Below are 19,832 nucleotides of genomic sequence, written 5' to 3' on the forward strand. Positions count from 1 at the left end.
AAACAAGAAATAAAATAGAAAACAGAAATAAAAATACAGCATTAAAGTAAAAACAAGAAACAAAATGGAAAACTTTAAAACATATTCTTACATAAGCATAAAATGTTGTGAAAAATACCACAGTATTTTAATCTGTAAACACACCGCTCTTTAAAAAACTACTACAAATATATTGTATTTATTGAGTTATGTAACAGTGCAGAATTTACTAATAATTTAGGTGAAATTTAAAGCTACATTATTCTCAGGTACCTTCTTCGTTTCTTTCTAAAATGACCTTACAAACAAAAGCATATTTTAGGATGAGAATAAATCATAATTCTCTACTTACATTTTCATTTTTCAGGATGAGTTTCAAGATTGCTTCTCTTTGTTTTAGAGCCTAAAACCAAAAAATTTTCCAATTAGCATTTAAAAAAACCTACTGGCCAACTAATTTTTGGTTTTCCTTTGTAAATTTTTGCATAATAACTGATAGGAAATGATAAGCTGGTAGAGGTTAAAGCAATGTATCATACAAAGCTCTACAGTAACCATCTGAGTTAGTCCAATAGATTCTGTTTCTCATTCATGTCTGGCAAATACACCCTTAGTATTTATTGAGTAAAATAACAATGTCTTTCCCATTTTTCTGACACAGAATATGCCTTACTGGAACTTACTGTAGAAAGGCCTGTGGCGATTGTTTTGCCTCTATCCCACACGTGCTGAGCCTATAGGCATGTATGACCATGTCAGCTTTCCCTATACAGTCCTAGTCTTCATTTTTTCCTTTATTAAATTTATGAAAGTTCATCATCACAAAACACCTTTGAGTTAATTTTTAATTAAGGCTTTTTTTTGTTTTAAAAATTAGCATACAAAGTAACTGTATCATGGCATTTCATACATATGTCCTTTTCATTAATAATTGGAAAACACGGTAATACTGTCTTGGTTCCTCCACTTCAATAAAAACTTCTGTGCTCATTAATATTAGGATGTAAATGTTAATGATTTCCTTCAGTGATACATCATATTTTCACATCAGAGAACAGAAACTATACTTAACTCATTTTATAAAATGACATAAAGCTGGTTGTGCTGGAGCACACCTCTAATACAAGCACTTGGAAGGTGGGGAAAGGAGGATGAAGACTTCCAATCATCCTCAACTACACTGTGAAGTCAAGGTCAGCCTGAGCTACATGAGAACCTATCTAAACAACAATAAATGAAATAAGGAATACCTTATAGAAATCATAATAAACAAAGGAAGGGATACCTTACATAAAAATAGATGGATTTTAAATTTGTTATAGCTAAGTTCATTCTCATTAACGTTAAGAAAATATTTTGAACTCATTATAAAATCACTTGGTAAGCAAAATGAAATTCTGTTGTTGCCATAACTTGTGTATCAAACAGAAAGGTCAGTTTGTTGTATTACATAATCATCAACAACTACCTTTTAATTAATAAGTATTTTGTTTGGAGAAGAATTTTAAGATAAGTTTAATATTCTTTGACACTGTAGCTAACACGAGAAAGAATTCCCCTCTCAGGTGTAGTAACTGAAAATGAACAATGACAAAATTCCAGTCTGTATATTAACAGTATACAAATCTCTAACAAATCTGATGAAACCTGCTGTAATTCATTCTGATAATGCACACGGTATTACATTGACAGTTTTAATAACCACTACTTCTGTATTGTATCCTATTTTTATACAACAGGCACATCAAAACTCTTAGCTGTATTTAGATTTACATTTCAATTTTTAATTTTTTTTACTCATTTTTTTAAAAACACATTCATTTTAAGGAGAAGTACACATGGAGGTCAGATGACAGCTTTGTATAATGTGTTTTCTACTTCTACTACATGGGTCCCCAAAATTGTGTCTTCAGGTTTGGTTGCCAGTGCCTTTAACCACTAAGCCATCCTGTCAGTCCTACAACTGAATTTCCAATACAGATCACTAATCTTGGTATTCAGAATCATATAAACAAATGTTCTTTATATTAGTCTAATATCTTGCTTGAAAAACTAGAGAATGTACACAAAGTCCATCTAAACAGCCGCAGTCTACCTTTCCCAACTTACATCCATCAGTTTTCTTCAGTGCTCTAAGGGAACTACAAACCCACCCACTAACCTACTTCCACACGTTCTTAACTTTGCTCACTGACAGGAAGGCTTGTCTTGTCTCATTTACCTACAACATTCCTACATCCTTAAGGCCCAACAAGTTTGTGTAAATCCCACTAACTCCATAGAACAGTTAGCTTTCATTATCATTTCAGACTCACACAGCTCTGTATCCCTATCTTGAAAGCACATTTTACATTATTTACTTATGAGTCTGCCTCCCCTGCAACCGAGTTCTCTGAGGACACGAGCTGTCTTCCATCACTGGAGCCCAGCAAATGACATACATTAACACTCAATAAGTATTAGTTACAGTCAATACAATTATTAGTTTTCTATATCTTTAAAAAAGACCTCATTGATTTATCAGGCAATTTTCCAATGGAATGAAAGAACCACACGTGCTGGCTATAGCACGTGGCCTATCAGAGTAATTTTACAGAGCCCACAACCTTCAACTTTTAGGAGCCCATTTTCACTGGCTCACCTGAATCTGATCACTTACAGAATTTAAGTGGGATAAATGATCTAGCCAAAGATTATAATGGAGTTTGGTGAAAAATTCTAAGATTATGAATGGAGTTAGAATGGAGTTAGAATATTTTCATTACAAAATCTGAAAGGAGTAACTACCTAAATTCCCCTAAGTGCCTATAAATACAATATGCTGCTCATATGGAACACATTTTCTACCATGAGAACCTAGTGCTTTCAATAAAAAAAGCTGACTAAAGCCAGGTGGTCGTGGCACACGCCTTTAATGCCAGCACTCAAGAGGCAGAGCCAGGCGGATGTCTGTGAGTTAGAAGCCAGCCTGGTCTACAGAGGGAGATCCAGGACAGGCACGAAAACTACACAGAGAAACCCTGTATGGAAAAAAGCTGACTAAAGTCACAATTATATGATTTCCTACAGAAACTATAGGGTGTTAAGAAGTTGTAACAACCTACTTGAGGGTACGTCTTAACAAAAAAAAAAAATGCTAAAAAAGACAGCAATGAAGAAGGGTGTAGTAGTTCATTCCTGTACATCAGCACTTTGGAAAGTGAGGCAGCGAGAGGATTGCCCCAAGTTTCAAGTCACAGAGTTAAACTCTAGTCTCAAAACCAAACCAAAGTAGTGAAGGTGGAATGCCGTCCACACTTGACCTTCCTTAGCTAGAGCACAGCAGAGTGGTTCCAGAATCATTATCCATCAGAGAGAAGCTCCAACTAATTGTTAATAATAAATCACAGTTGTTCTTCAGGCTAGGTATTCAGAAAACAACGGTCCTTTAACTTCTAGTTCCCAAATTCAACTGTGTTCATCTAAAACTTCAATTCTATTTTCTTCTGTGTGTTCCTAAGGTAAACTACTAAATAAAGTATGCAGGCAATTTCAAGTTAATTATCTTCTTGGGGAAAGAGCAAATGCACTGATCTTATTTAAAGAAAAGGAGTCAGAAAGGGCACAGCCTAGTGGAGTTTCTTATACCTCTCTTTTTCATAAATAAATCCAAAGAAACAAAACAATTCTTCTTAAAAACCTATTTGAAAGGCAACTATTTCCCTTTACAAAATATAATTAAAACTACTTACAGGCTGGTTGATATGAAATCTTGTAGGCATTCTTCTCATTATAGCCGAGTCAAGGTCTTGAGGGCGATTGGTAGCTCCCATCACTATGACCTAAACATATAAAGACAAACAAGGCATTAAACTCTACCAACAATAAATATTCTCTGAGGTCCTTATCATTAAGACTTACAAATGGCTTTTAAACTAATCTTTTTAAGAGAAATCTCACTGTAACCCAGCATTAGTCAAATGTTTATAAGTAAAACTGAAGTTAATCATATATTTAAAAAGAAAAATCAAACAACAGCGTATCTGGAAAGACTAGTGAAACACACTTGATGTCTAGCAACTAAAATATCTACTCTTTAGTTATAAGAACCATTATTGAATAAGTGCAGACTTATTTATTTATTTATTTATTTAGTATGTAGGCAATGGGTGTTCAGCCTGCAGGCCAGAAGAGGGCACCAGATCTCATTACAGATGGTTGTGAGCCACCATGTGGTTGCTGGAAATTGAACTCAGGACCTCTGCAAAAACAGCCAGTGCTCTTAACCTCTGAGCCATCTCTCCAGCCCGAATAAGTGCAGTTTTTAAAAATGCTTGTATTTCATAAAAATATGGTCAATGAGTACCTATACATACACACACACACACACACACACACACACACACACACGAGTACCTATACATACATACACACACACACACACACACACACACACAAACAAGTATTATAAAAATGTTAAAATGATTTGTATTTTATAAAATATGGTTCCCTATTAAATGAATACATCTTGGGAATGTGAGTGGAAGGGTCCCTGTAAGTTCTTTCATAATGTTATGAAACAACCATTTCCCCGTAAGTATGAAGATTCTGATGGCAGTAATATATATCAGTTGCTGCTGCTTCTTCTAGGTTTCACATCATCATTTCACTATACTACCGGCTCTGTGGGTGTTAAGCTAAATTTAAAAACTGTAGAGAATTTTTGTTTGAAGTTTCAAACAAAAGCTGGGTGTAAAAGAAAACATCAAATTGCTGGGCAGGGGGCTCTGGGGCAACTCAGTAGTAGAATGCTCGCCTAGCATATGTGAGGCTCTGTGATCAGTCCCCAGAACCCTGAAAGAGACAAATGAAGAAAAGGAGAGGGAGGGAGACTGAATTTTAAAAACAAAAGGAAAAATACACTGGTGGCCCTACTAACTTCTATGTATACTTATAAAAGATGCAGAGATGAAAACACAATTTTAAAAACCAATAGAATTAAAGACAAAGATATTCAAATCAAGAAAATTTCTTTCTTTCTTCCTTTTTTTTTTTTTTGGTTTTTTGCTTTTTTGAAGCAGGGTATCATTATATAGCTCTGGCTGTCCTGGAACTATGTAGACTAGCCTCAAACTCACAGAGATCTGCCTGCCTCTGCTCTCCAGGGCTTGTATAAAAAACATACACCATCACATCTGGTGAAAATTTCTTAAAGATATCAATAACCTAATGACAGCATAGATCTACTATACAAAATTAATTTGTTATTATATAGGAGTATATTTACTTAACCTTACTTTATTTCTGTCTGACAGTTTTAGATTTCTCAAGTAACTCTAGAGCAAGTTTTTAAAATATCTATCAAATTTTATCTATTTTTCTCTTTACATTTAATGATATTCAAAATCACAGAGCAAAATTATTATTAATTAACCAAGTCTGCCACCTAGAGGGAGGAACATGTAACTACAAATACACATTGAAGTTCCACAACATTGTGCAATTCTGTGTAATAATCAAGTGGTCTTAATCCCCATATTCATTTTCCTTTGATTTCCTACAATTTATTTGAGTAAAGTGATTGAAAAGAATTTAAATATTTACCAAATGTAAAAGAAAACTTAAAAGTGACTTAATGAGCTAATAACAGAATAAGGAAAAAACACAAAGAGCTGGTCATGGTCTCCTAAGTGCTTTGACCCCATCACTTAGGAGACAAAGGCAAAGCCAGGCTGGTCTACAGTGAGCTCCAGACCAATCAGGGCTACACAGTGAGACCCTGCCTCATTTAAAACAAAATATAGAGGGATGTTTTGATATGCTATTAGGAGGAATGTGAACTAATATTGAACAAAGCTTGTTGAAAACATTTGAAAGCAACAAACATCTTCATTTCTCCCCTCAAACCAAACACATCTTAATGAAAACAGTAACTGCTACTTGTAAAAAGAGAATTGTGGTTTTCTAACCAACTAAAATTGCACACTAGAACCACCCCGAGCTGAGGAACTCAGATGAAACGTCCCTGGAGACCCCTCAACTGCCTATGCCTTCTGCTCTAGAGGCCTGAACACCGAACTCTGAAAAGGTAAATCTTCACACATCTCTGACATAACCTAACCACCCAACATTCAAACACATTAAACATCACTATTTAGAAAAACTAATTTTGGGCAGCTTATAAGGTATTTCCATTAATAAATCTTACACTTTTAATTTTTGAGATGGGGTCTCTCTGTAATCTTTGCTGACCTGGAGCTCACCATATAGACAGGCTTGGCTTCTAACTCATAAAGATCCACCTGCCTCAGCCACGCAAAAACTGGGGTTAAAGGCATGTGCCACCATGCCCAGCTTATTTTTAAGACAGGGTCTTACTATGGAGATATGACTGACCTGAACTCATGAAGTAAATCAGGCAGGCATCAAACTAGTGATTCTCTTACTTCACCCTTCTAAATGCTGAGATTACAGGCATGTGCCACTGGCCTAGGCCAATCTTATACATTCATTAGAGCCAATTATTAATAGAAAATGTTTCCATAACTATTACCCACATTTATGGTGTTATTTCTTCTCTAACCATTATACTAAAGGCTGATCCCCTCATCATAAAACTGTATTTCAAAGAGGTGATGAAAAAGGAGGACATGTGATTTCATTTTCCTGAGAATGATATGGTTCTGACTTCTAATTTATGGTAATAGGGTGAAATTAAAGAGATTCTTAGGTGATATGGCAAATGTATATATAAATTTGAAGTGCACATCAGACAAATCAGGTCTGGGAAATTTATGAGAAATAAATAGATAAGGCCAGGACTCATGAGAAAAATGCTGAAGTGTTTGAAAAGCCATCCAGTAGAAACAGGTCTTGACTCATAGGTAGCAAACACATGTGCAGAGCCAGGGAAACGGTTCAGTGGTGAGGACATTTGTCACCAAGCCTGAGTTAGAATCCTGCGTACCTACACAGTAGAAAGAACCGACTCCTGAAAACTGTCCTCTGACCTCTACATGCATGCTGCAGCATGAATACTCTCCCTTTCTCATACTAAGTATTTTTTAATTAAAACAAAAACACATATACATAGAAACACACAACATCTGAGACTTCATAATTTGCAGCCAACTAACATGGATAATTCTTGAATGTGTTTGTAATGAAAGAAAAAAAAGGCCGGGCAGTGGTGGCGCACGCCTTTAATCCCAGCACTCGGGAGGGAGAGGCAGGCGGATCTCTGTGAGTGCAAGGCCAGCCTGGACTACCAAGTGAGTCCCAGGAGAGGCACAAAGCTACACAGAGAAACCCTGTCTCGAAAAAAAAAAAAAAAAAAAGAAAAAAAAATGTGGCATGTGCCTGTAATTCCTGCCCTTGGGAAACAGGCAGGACGATTTAAAGTTTGAAGCCAGCCTAGATGACAAAGGGTTTGTCATCCTGACTTGACAGTAGTTTTCTCCCTTCCACTGCACTTGTATCTAGCATATAGGCAATTTATTAGTATTTTATTACATATAAAGCCCTCAAAGTAGGTGAGATTTCACTTGCTTTTTTTATTTTTGCATTGCAATGATGGAGATTGAACTCAGGGCCTGTAAACACTAAATTACATCCTTAGTCCTTGATTTTCCAGATAGGCCCCACTGTATACCACAGGCTGGTCTGCAATTGAGGATGCCCTCCTCAGTTTCATAAACATTGGAATCACAAGCTTGTAGTACTATACCAGCCAACATTTTTTTTTTTTAAGGCAAGAGCTCACCATGTAACAAAAGCTAGCAGTGACTTTCGAAATCCTCCTGTTCCTACCTTCCCAATGCTGGAATTACAGGTAGACAACAATGATCATTAACTCAATTGCTGTCATTAAAAAAAAATATGTGGGCTGGAGAGATGGCTCAGAGGTTAAGAGCACTGCTTGTACTTCCAGAGGTCCTGAGTTCAATTCCCAGCAACCACATGGTGGCTCACAACCATCTGTAATGAGATCTGGTGCCCTCTTCTGGCTTGCAGGGATATGTGCAGACAGAACACTGGATACATAATAAATAAATAAATCTTTAAAAAAAAAAAAAAAAATATGTATTTTAGTCTTACTTTATGAGTTTATGTGCACTGCTTTGCATGCCTATTGAATCCTCTGAACTGGAGTTATATGTGCTTGTGAGGCACAGCATGGGTGCTGGGAACTGAACCGGAGTCCTCTGCAAGAAGAGCCTGTATTCATACTTTCTAAATGATCTCTCCTTCCCCAGTGTTGTAATTTGTTTTTTAAGAATAATTTATTAGCGGCTGGAGAGACGGCTCAGCAGTTAAGAGCACTGCCTTCTCTTCTAGAAGACCCAGGTTCAATTCCCAGCACTCATAAGGCAGCTCGCAATGGACTGTAACTCCAGTCCCAGGGGATCTGACACCTCCACACAGGCACACATGCAAGCAAAACACCAATGCATGTAAAATAAAAATAAATCATTTCTAAAAAAAAATTTTAAAGATTTTTTTTCATAGAAAAAGAAAAAGATTAACTAGAAACACCAAATTAAAAATATTCAGTAGTATGATAGTGAATCTGTCAGAAGTCAGTATTTAAGGGAGAAATGTGGAAGCAAAATAAATTATCTGATTGGCTCTAGTTACAAAACTTCCAGGTTTTGTGTGAAATGGGGTCTCACCATGTTGTTGCTCCGGTTGGCCATAAACTTTCACTCCCAGCGTCCTGTGTAGCTAGGACTACAGGTGGAGGCCAATGTGCACTGTGGTCTTGTCTTGATTAGTGGGGAGGAGTTCTTAGTTCACAGCCACATTCGGGACTGAACACATGGGTGGCTCCAGGGGATAAGATTACAGTATTTTGTTTCACATACACCTTTACCAGAAATTACCCGAGTTAAGCATGGCTTATATTTGCAATATAAAAGGGTTAAGACTACTTGTAAAGTCTCATTTCTCTTCATTTTAATTTTGTATTCTCCTCTTCTAGGAATCTACTCTACACACAGAGCATTATTTTTGGTTATGACCATTAATGGAACACTGATAGAGGCAAATACAAATCATTGTTGATTCTATGTACTCTGGAGTTCAGAGTCATACAGCAGCAACTCTACAGGGCATGTGAGCTCCTCTAATTATATAAACCTGCTGGCAAGCATTAAGATAGGTAAAGGTCATAAAAATCATGATCCTTATTACTTAACACCAAGTGTAAAAATAATGAAAAAGACTTCTGTATAAAAGTGCTGTAAACACCCCAGCAAATTCCCTATTGAAAACAAAACCATTCACGTTTAGGGAAGAATCTATTCAAATACCTGGCAGCTGTGATCCGTATCCAGTCCATCCCAGAGGCTCATAAACTGAGCTTTCATCATTGCTGTAGCTTCATGGTCAGAACTTGAACGGTTTCGTAGAAAGGAGTCTAAAAGAAAAAGGTCCTTAAGCTTAGTAACTAATGGTGGATTATTTATCCATGTTATAGCTTAAAATTTTTAAAAAGCTGTCAACTTCATAAAACAAGAAAGAGGGCTGGGGATTATTTATGCTGTTTCAATTATCCTGATTAAAAAAAAAAAAAAAACCTGGTAAATTCTTGAGCAAATTAAACACAATCAGTTCATAATCTTTCTATCCAAAAAATACATGCATGTCAATATACAGAAGAGATTTTTAAAAAGGTTCTAATATGAGAGGCTGGACAGGGGGCCAAGTAGAGAGTCTTAGGAGAGAGCCTAGGTATGTGGCTCTACCTTTCTAATTACCTGAATCCTTTATGTTCTTAATTACGCTATCGTACACTCCTCCCTCCCCATACTCTCTTGGTAATACACAAAAAGAACAACTGCCTAAAATACTAATAAGGGAGAAAAAGTGAAAACAGAAAATGGTTTAAACACATGTACTAGCATGTGTGTATGTGTGTACTTGACAAAAAGCCTTAAGTAAACAAAATGTAGAGCCTTTGCTTCTCAGAGATGTTTGCCTTTAAAGACAATTTAACATTCCCTTTAAAATTATTTTCTCTTTAATCCCAGCACTCGGGAGGCAGAGCCAGGCGGATCTCTGTGAGTTAGAGGCCAGCCTGGTCTACAGAGCCAGATTCAGGACAGGCACTAAAACTACACAGAGAAACCCTTCCTCGAAAAACCAAAGGGGGGAAAATTTATTTTCTGCCTTCAAATACAGACCATTTCACAACATGCTTTCGTTTTTTCTTATTTTGGTTGTTTTTGAGACAGGATCTCTCTGTGCAGCAGTCCTGGCTGTCCTGGAACTCACTCTGTAGACCAGGCTGGCTACAGACTCAATTCAAACATAAATCCAGCACTTAAAATCCAAAACTAAGCCAACAAATTTAATTTAAAAAAAGGCAAGATCTGAACACTTGACCCAAGAAGTTCTGTAGATGGTAATTAAGCATGAATGTGTGCATGTGCATAAATAAGATTTTGGTTTTGTTTTTTTAAGGCAGAGTCGCATTCTGTAGCCCAAGACGGCCTTGAATGCACACAAACCCAGTCTCAGCTTAAGTACTGGGATTACTGGTGTCAGCCACCATGCCTGGGAAGCTTTAGGCTTTTTTGTTTGTTTGTTTGTCTTTTGTTTTTCAAGACAGGGTTTCTCTGTGCAGTTTTGGTGCCTGTCCTGGAGCTCTGTCTGTAAATCAGGCTAGCCTCGAACTCACAGAGAGCCACCTGGCTCTGCCTCCCAAGTGCTGGGATTAAAGGTGTGCGCCACCACTGCCCAGCTTTAGGCTTTTTTAAGATAAGTAGGTATATAAATTGTTTCAATAGAAGAAAAAGAACAGATAGCCTCAAATGCATAGAAGGGAAAGTAAAATTCTAAAGGGGTAGGTTATCCACTAGACTGGTAAACAAAAAGAACAAAATTATGTAACAGAAATGAATGTTGACTACATCAGCTTTCATAATGATTGCAAACTGGAAATAAATGTGACTGTATTAGTTTTCATAATAAATATAAATTAGATACTTTCCAGCTAAAGGAGAGTTGTGTTTTAAAGTTTAAAAAAATCTAGCTATAAGCTTTTTTGTTCAATGAAGATATACACCAAAAACTCAAAATGAGCTGAAAGAGTAAACTGAGATGAACAAATACACAGGACAAGTAATAAAAAATTTATTAGGCACCTTCTCTCTTTATACATGCAGGCCAGAAGAGGGCGCCAGATCTCATTACCAATGGTTGTGAGCCACCATGTGGTTGCTGGGAATTGAACTCAGGACCTCTGGAAGAACAGCCAGTGCCCTTAACTGCTGAGCCATCTCTCCAGCCGGAAAAGATTTATTCTTAAGAGTATGTGTGGGACAGAGAGTAAATGAGAGACAGAGAGAGACTAGGAGTGCCTGCAGATGCCAGTAGAGTCCATCAGACCCCCTAGAATTAAAAGTACATCCAAGGTGCCTGCTAGGTCCTCTGGGAGAGCAGCAACAACTCTTTTTTTTTTTTTTTTTTTTTTTTAATGAGACAGGGTTTCTCTGTTAACAGCCCTGGCTGTCCTGGAACTTGCTGTGCAGACCAGGCTGGCCTCAAACTCATAGTGGTCCAACTACCTCTGCCTCTGGGTACTGGGATTCAAGGTGTGCACCTCTACACCTGGCCTGCAACCACTCTTAACAGCTAAGCCAACTCTCCAGCTTTTTTTTTTTTTAACTAGTTTTAATTTTGTTTTGTTTTTCAGTACTAGAAACTAAATATAGAGCTTTGCATATGCTAGGTAAGCACTCAACCACTAAACTAAATCCTTGAACTTCTCTGGTTTTATTTAGCCTATCATACTACATAAAATTGCATAATTTAGCAATAATATGTAAAAAGCCCTAATAATTAAACAATATAAAAATATATTTTAGGGGGTGGTGGCACATGCCTAATCCCAGCACTCAGGAGGCAGATGTAGATGGATCTCTGTGAGTTTAAGGCCAGCCTGGTCTACAAAGTAAGTTCTAGGATATCAAAGGCTGTTACACAGAGAAATCCTGGGGTGGGGTGGGGGTGATTTTAATTAAAAATTCTAAGATTTACTTTTTTTTTTAAATTTATGTGTATCTGCCACATGTTTGGGTACCTACAAAGGCCAGAAGAGGGTGCTATATTCCGTGTATCTGGAGTTACACACATTTATAAGCCACCTAACATGGGTGGGGGCTGGGAACCAAACTCAGGTCCTCTTAAGAGCTAGTGCTCTTAACCAGTGGGCCATCTCTACAGCCCTTATGAAAATATATTCTACTAAGAACAAAAATATAGATGAGCCAAAAATTTAGAGTCAACTAAAATTCAGGACATAAAAGGAAGAATTTTTTTTTTATGTTACCTATCCAAATGCAAGAGTAAAATTAAATTCCTACTCACAATATATGCAATTAAAAAAATAAAAGACAATTTCTTTTTTTCCACCTCCATTTTGTTTTGTTTCATGACAGAGTCTCATTTAGACCAGATTGGCCTTGAACTCACTATGTAGTGGCTACAAAAGACATTGAACTTTTAATCCTCAAGTCTATCCCTAAAACACTAGAATCACAGGTATGTGCCAACAGGCCCAGTTTATATCTATGATGTTGGGACTGAACTCCAAGCTTTAATACAAGCTAGGTAAGCATTCTACCAACTGAATTTCATTCCCAATCTTTGGCCTGGAACTCTTGATTCTTTTATTAGCCTCTCCAGTGCTAGGAGTGCAGGCATACACCCCACCTCTCCCAGATTAGTGCAACATTTTCTTTTTTTGGTGTGTGTGTGTGTGTGTGTGTGTGTGTGTGTGTGTGTGTGTGTGTGTGTGTAGCATTTTCAAAAGCAAGTAATCCCTTGGTTAAAGGATGTTCAGCGTCTAGGTATTTACCATAGACAATTGATGGGTGATGGTGCTCTGTATGCTGTGAATGTGTTGCTCTGATTGGTTGATAAATAAAATGCTGATTGGCAGGAAGTATAGGCGGGATAAGCAGAAAAGGAGAATTCTGGGAAGAGGAAGGCTCAGTCAGGAGACACCAGCCACCCACCCAAGAAGCAACATGTAATGGGATGCAGGTAAAGCCACAAAAAAAGTGGCAAAACATAGATTAATAGAAATGGGTTAATTTAAGATGTAAGACCTAGCTAGCAGGAAGCCTGCCATGGCCATAGTTTAAAAATAATATAAGCCTCTGTGTGTTTACTTGGGTCTGAGAGGCTGTGGACCAGGCGAGACACAGAAAAACTTTCAACTACAGATGATCATATGCACACATGTGTATGTCTACAACATACATACTATTTAAAGTTGAGAAAAGACATCCAGCAATCAGATAATGGAGTAAACAAGCTTATGGTCCATTTTACATCATGGAAATTATATATGGCATATTAGAATAGATATTTTGAGGCTAGCAAGATGCTCAGATGTAAAAGCTATAAGTGTATAAACCTGGTGGCAGGAATTTGATCTCTCCAGTCCTGTGTAAATGTGGAGGAACCACTCGACCAAACTGCCTTCTGACCTCCATATGTATACAATGGCACACTCAACCATACAAATTCTTTAAAAAGAACAAATCTTGGGGCTAGAAAATGGCTCAGCAGTTAAGAGTGCTTAACTACTCTTCCAGAGGTCCTGAGTTCAATTCCCACTAACCACAACCATCTATAATGGGATCTGATTCCCTTTTCTGGTGTGTATGAAGACAGAGCACTCATATACAAAAAATATGTGAATAAATAAATCTTAAAAACAACAACAACAAATCTTTTGGTTTACCACAGATGTACATAAATACTAAAATTAAATCTGGCTCTCTACACAGCACCTTTAAAATAAGATGCTCACACAGAAATCAGCATACCTATTTCATCTATAAATATGATGGAAGGCTGTAGCTTTATGGCAAGGGAGAAAACAGCAGCAGCCAGTTTCTGAGATTCTCCATACCACTTATCAGTCAGTGTCGAAGGCTGAAGGTTAATAAATCGACAGCCTGCTTCTTTGGCTGTAGCTTTGGCAATTAACGTTTTCCCACAGCCTGGAGGTCCATACAGAAGAACACCTGAAAATCAACATTATTTCATTATTACCCTTAAGAAAATAAGAGATTTCTTTAGTTTACATGATAATACATAGTGCTAATTTCACACACAATAAAATTTTCTCAATATTCAACTCCTCTATTAGAAAAGGTATTTAAAAAAATTTTTTTTTTAGGTATTTGGAAGTATTTGGAGATTACAGCATCACAGTCCTTTCTCACATGCAAAGGTCCAGGTCAAGATCCTAAAAACTATTATCTTGAAGTACAAATGCATACCTCTTTGTCATTGGCTGACCAATAAAACTATCCAATGCCTTCCACCTTTAAAAGAGAGTACCACAGCATCCTGATAATAACCTCTAGGTAACAACAGCCTCCAAATGGACTGTCAAACACATTCCTCCATTGCTCACAGACTTATGTCTCCACAAAAAGGACATGCCTTTTCTCTAAAAAGGAATTATCAGTCAGTACCATTTCCAAAATATAAAATTGTGTAATCCCCTATAATCTTTACTGACAGCAATCTGCCCCTAAATACAAAATAAGGTGGTTAATATTTTAACATATTGAGATATCTTAACAGTTTATGGTCTTAAATATTTTGGCAATCGCCAGGCGATGGTGGCTCACACCTTTAAACCCAGCACTTGGGAGGCAGAGGTAGGCAGATCTCTGAGTACAGAGCGAGATCCTGGACAGACACCAAAACTACACAGAGAAACTCTGTCTCGAAAAACCAAAAAAAAAAAAATTTTTTTGGCAATCATTACTGTTTCTCAGTTAAAGTAGCATTTTCTGAATCATCACTAAAATTATGGTCCTAGCTATAAATTATCTACAGACAGGTTTGTCTTAATCCAGCCTTAAATATTTAATTTAAAGCTCAATTTTTCTCATACAATATTTTAGAAATGACAACATCCATAGATGGTATATGATAGAATTAACTGAAAGTATTTTGGAAGTATCTAATATTGTCTCAAAACATAATAAAAGTAAAACTCAAAGCAAGTTGGGAAGTGGTGGTGCACATCTTTTATTCCAGCACTTGGGAAGCAGAGGCAGGAGGATCTCTGTGAGTTTAAGGCCAGCCTGTCTTGCTGTCTTGTCTACAGAACGAGTTCCAGGACAGCCAAGGGAAAAAGGAAAAAAAAAAGTTCAAAGCCAGAGAAAAACTTGATGAATTTCCCCTTCAAAAATTACTTTAGCCGGGCGGTGGTGGCACACGCCTTTAATCCTAGCACTTGGGAGGCAGAGGCAGGAGGATCTTTGTGAGTTCGAGGCCAGCCTGGTCTACAGAGTGAGATCCAGGAAAGGCACAAAGCTACACAGAGAAACCCTGTCTCGAAAAACCAAAAAAAAAAAAAAAAAAAAAAATTACTTTAAATATTTTTAAATAAAAATTTTGGGTGGTGGCTGTGTACATCTTTTATGCCAGCAAGTTCCAGGGCAGCCAGAGCTATACAGAAACCCTATCTGAAACATACATACATATACATACACACACATACACAAATAAATAAATAAACAAACAAACAAAGGATAGGCAGGCAGATAGATGAGAGAGAGAGAGAGAGAGAGAGAGAGGGAGAGATAAAGGATAGGCAGATAGATAGATAGATAGATAGATAGATAGATAGATAGATAGATAGATAGATAGATAGATAGAAAGAACTTGTTTCCACAAACTTAACCATTTTTTTTTTCACTTCAAAATAATGTTCAAACTCTTCCTTAAGTATACACATATTTTTCCCACTGGTTTTCATTTTTTAAGATTAAAATTGTAATATCCACCAACCCAAGTTTAATTATTTTAAACTAAGCTTTCTAAAAAGCCTATTTTAAAATTTAGATCTCTAAGCTTTGTCATCAGTAATTGTCAATATTTTCAAGCAATCTTTTCTTTTGAAAGGTTTTGCTACACACATACACAGCTCAAGCTGGCCTCACACTTGCACTCCAGAGTACTGAGACTTCAGGCATGTGCCACCATGCCTGGCTCTTCTTTGCAATGTTTAACTAAGTCATTTAGGTGCTTACAATATCTACTGACACTGTTTTGTGGGGTAGCCACGTAAAACAATAAAGAATAGTAAGGTAATGTCATTTCATTTAATGCTGAAAATACATTTAGGATCACATTTTAAAGTGGAATGCAAATCTAACTAGCCGCAAACTTTTGTATATCTGTTAATTAAATCTCAGTTTTTAAAACAAAGTACTGATACAAAAGCTCCTGTATTTTATACACTTTCACCTACACCATCACTTTACAAATATACACAGTACCTTAAGAATCTGACTCGCTTCAAAGTATACATTTATCACTTTGAATATTTTACCCATGGTTGTAGCTGTATTAATTCTTAGCAGATTAAAGTTTCCCAACTATTTCTCATTACAAATTATAATTAGTATTCTCAACTATGCAACTATTAATATCTAAGAATTAAAGGTGCAATAAAAGCTTTTAAGTGTCATAATCCTCTGGTAGATGGAGCTATGACAAAGTGCATGTGAGGAGATGTCAATGTCTCATTTTGTGACCAGGATCCTAAGTCTTACAGTAGTGTTTGAGTGCTATCATTGGAATTACCCATTACATTCCTGTATGGATGCTGTTTCACCAACACTCAAATAGTCTCCTAACATTAGCAATGAATCAAGGCTATTATTAGCTAGCAAGGCTATTCAAAGCAGCACCTCTTCTCTTTTTGCTCAAGTGGTCTCCATGGCATTAACATGTATTCTGAGTAATATACAGCTCTATAAGTAGTGAGACACTGTGCAAACTTTTCAGATTCCCTGAACTAATCTGATACTTCCACAACAGATCCAACAAATAAAAAAATGTTTTCTTCTATAAAAGCTTAAAAATTCACACCCTCTTTAAAGGTTAATCTTTGTGCCTTTTCCCCCTAGACAGTCTCCCTCTCTGATGCTGGGATTACAGGCATGTATCACCACATCTACCTATACTTATATAGGATCAGCTAAGATGGATTTTTTTATTATTTATTTATTTTTTAAATTACACTCATGATATTAATCACATTTGTGGTATTCATAGATTATATTTGCAGTATTCATTCAATTTTATATATGTGTGTGTGTGTGTGTGTGTGTGTGTGTGTTTTTAATTTTAAATGCCGAATGTCATTTCTTGAAGTGGGGAGGAGGTCTTAAATACAGGCTTACAGCACAATGGGAGGACCCCGGAGGGCAGAAGTTCACTACTGATGTTTTACAATCTTGCATCTAAGCTGTTAACGCCTATTATTCAGGATACATAGACAAGGAACTTCCCTTAAGCATTCAGGAGGGTGGAACCTGGCAGGGAATTAGCATAGGGAGGATATCAAGGTCAAGGTCCGCAAGCAAGGCAACAGTTACCCAAAACAGGGACCAGGGACCTACAGGTCCCCCTTTTATTAAAAAATGAGCTTCTGACTTAGGTTGTGTGGGATGTCAGCAGGTCACCTTACCCGTCATGGAGACGCCTGCCCAGGCCACACAGGTGCAGATTATTTTTTTTTATAAAAGCTTTGCATGGTTAAATGCTATAAGTCACTAAAAGATTAGTAATAACACATGCATAAACAAACAAATCCAAATTTGAGATGATCTTCAGTAGTGACAAATTTATTTACATAGAGTAGACAAGCATTTCAAATAAAGGGATTATTGTACAGTTGTCTTATAGGAAGTAGAATTCACCAAAATTTCAAAAGTGGAAGAATAAGTGAATATTTTAAAATTCTTTATATAACAATTCATTGGATCTCAGCATTCTACTAAGAATCTGATTTCATGGAAAATAGTCCCTAAAGGCAAAAAAAACTCCATGTTTTCTAGCCTCTCAAAGCTTAGGCAAATTCATACACTAACAGTACCTTTTGGAGGCTGCAGAAGCCTGGAATTCTCAAACAAATGCTTCTTTTTGATAGGTAAGATGACTGTGTCCTTCAGATCTGTAATGACATCATCTAAACCTGCTATATCACTCCATGTAACCTGGCAAAAGTTAAAGTGAACATTAATTTCACAACTTATATACATGTGAGCATGCACACACAGGCACCCCTCCCAAAGGCAAACTAGTTTATAATTTGATAATTGCATGTGAATAAAAGGTTAAAGCTGTAGATAAAAATAAAAATAAACTTTTCATGGGAGTAACTAAATTAATATATTCTATGACATTGGGGGAAAAAGAATTTAACAATTTATTACTGAGAAAAACACCATGCTGAAAGCATTGCTCAGGAGCAGGAGACCTTGCCTAGCATACAAAGCTCTGTTGCAGGGTTCAACTCCAGCAACAGGAAAACAAAAAGCACACACATGCAAAACCTGTAAAGATTGAATAAGGCAAACTCATTCCACACAAGAGAAAGAAACACTCTGATATAAAAAAAAGACTGAGAACAGTGAGACGATGGTGGTGTATGCCTTTAATCCCAGCACTCAAGAGGCAGAGGCAGGAGGATCTCTGTGAGTTTGAGGCCAGCCTGATCTACAAAAGTGAGTTCCAGGACAGCCAAGACTGTTACACAGAAAAAACTTGTCTCGAAAAACAAACAAACAAACAACAAAAAAGACTGAAGAGCAAACTTACACAAATAACTTAGCACTGGCTACCAGGGAAGAATTCACTGTGAATGTAATTACATTCATTGTGAAACACAACAGAAATCAGTTTTAGAAATAAGATGTATACCCACCAAATTGAACTTGCAATTTGTATTCATGAAAAGAACAACTGTTGAGCTCAGGAAGATAACATGAGAACAAAGAGTTCGGATCTCTAGAATCCACATAAAGGCAAGTGGGGCTAATTCTAACAGTTAGGAGGCAGAGGCTTCTGGGGAAGCTGGCCTGCTAGACTCAGCCGGACCCACATGCTTTGGATCTAGCAAGGGCCCCTTGTCTCAATAAATAAAGTAGAAAGTGATTAAAGCCACCTGATGTCAACCTCTGACCTCCACATCCATGTATACATACATAACTTCATATTCATGTTCACACGCACATGCAAAGACTCATATACACACAAATTCATGCCATATACATACACACACAAAAAAATAAGTAAACAAAACTGTCAAAAAATAAGAAGAATCAGGGGTTGAAGAGATGGCTCAGAGGTTAAGAGCACTAGCTTCTTTTCCAGAGGCCCTGAGTTCAATTCCCAGAAACCACATGGTGTCTCACAACCATTTATGTGATTTGGTGCCCTCTTCTGGCATGCAAGCATACATGCCAGAACACTGTATACATAATAAATAAATAAATCTTTAAAAAAAAAATAGGAAGAATCTTAGTAAATCATAAGTAGGTATATATTATATATATATATATATATATATATATATATATATATATATATATATATATATAATAGAAAAAGCTGGGCAGTGGTGGTACATGCCTTTAATCCCAGCACTCAGGAGGCATAGGCAGGCAGATCTCTGTGGATTTGAGGCCAGCTTGGTCTACACAGTGAATTCCAGGACAGTCAGGGCTACACAGAGAAACCCTGTCTCGAAAAACCAAAAAGAAAAAGAAAAAAACAGTATTGAAAAATCTTCTAAGTCATTAATCCCAGCACTTGGGAAGCAGAGGCAGGTGGATCTCTGAATTTGAAGCTAGCCTGGTCTACAGAGTAAGTTCCAGGTCAGCCAGGTTCTACATAGAGAAAACCCTATCTTGAAGGGGAGAAAAAAAAAAGAAAAATGAAAAATCTTAAAATCTTCTACACTCCACTTTTAAAAATAATAAGGGTGTGGGTGGTATGCTGGAGAGATGGCTCAGTAGTTTCGAGCACTGGCTTATCTTCCAGAA

The 19,832-nt window shown here is 36.9% G+C and overlaps 1 protein-coding gene across 7 annotated transcripts in view; it reads right to left on the reverse strand.

Moving 5' to 3' along the window:
- The window catches only part of Atad1 (ATPase family AAA domain containing 1), a 91,341-nt gene that overhangs the window by 11,426 nt on the left and 60,083 nt on the right, over positions 1-19,832 (reverse strand). For all 7 annotated transcript variants that reach the window (XM_076562303.1, XM_076562322.1, XM_006996197.4 and 4 more), the window contains 5 exons: positions 17,882-18,002; positions 13,800-14,000; positions 9,270-9,376; positions 3,711-3,800; positions 332-382 (listed from right to left, as the gene is read on the reverse strand). In XM_076562303.1, coding sequence (XP_076418418.1) covers positions 332-382; positions 3,711-3,800; positions 9,270-9,376; positions 13,800-14,000; positions 17,882-18,002 — 570 coding nt within the window. The remainder of the gene's footprint in view (positions 1-331; positions 383-3,710; positions 3,801-9,269; positions 9,377-13,799; positions 14,001-17,881; positions 18,003-19,832) is intronic.

This window comes from Peromyscus maniculatus, chromosome 1 (assembly GCF_049852395.1).
Source record: "Peromyscus maniculatus bairdii isolate BWxNUB_F1_BW_parent chromosome 1, HU_Pman_BW_mat_3.1, whole genome shotgun sequence".
In the NCBI taxonomy this organism is placed as follows: domain Eukaryota; kingdom Metazoa; phylum Chordata; class Mammalia; order Rodentia; family Cricetidae; genus Peromyscus; species Peromyscus maniculatus.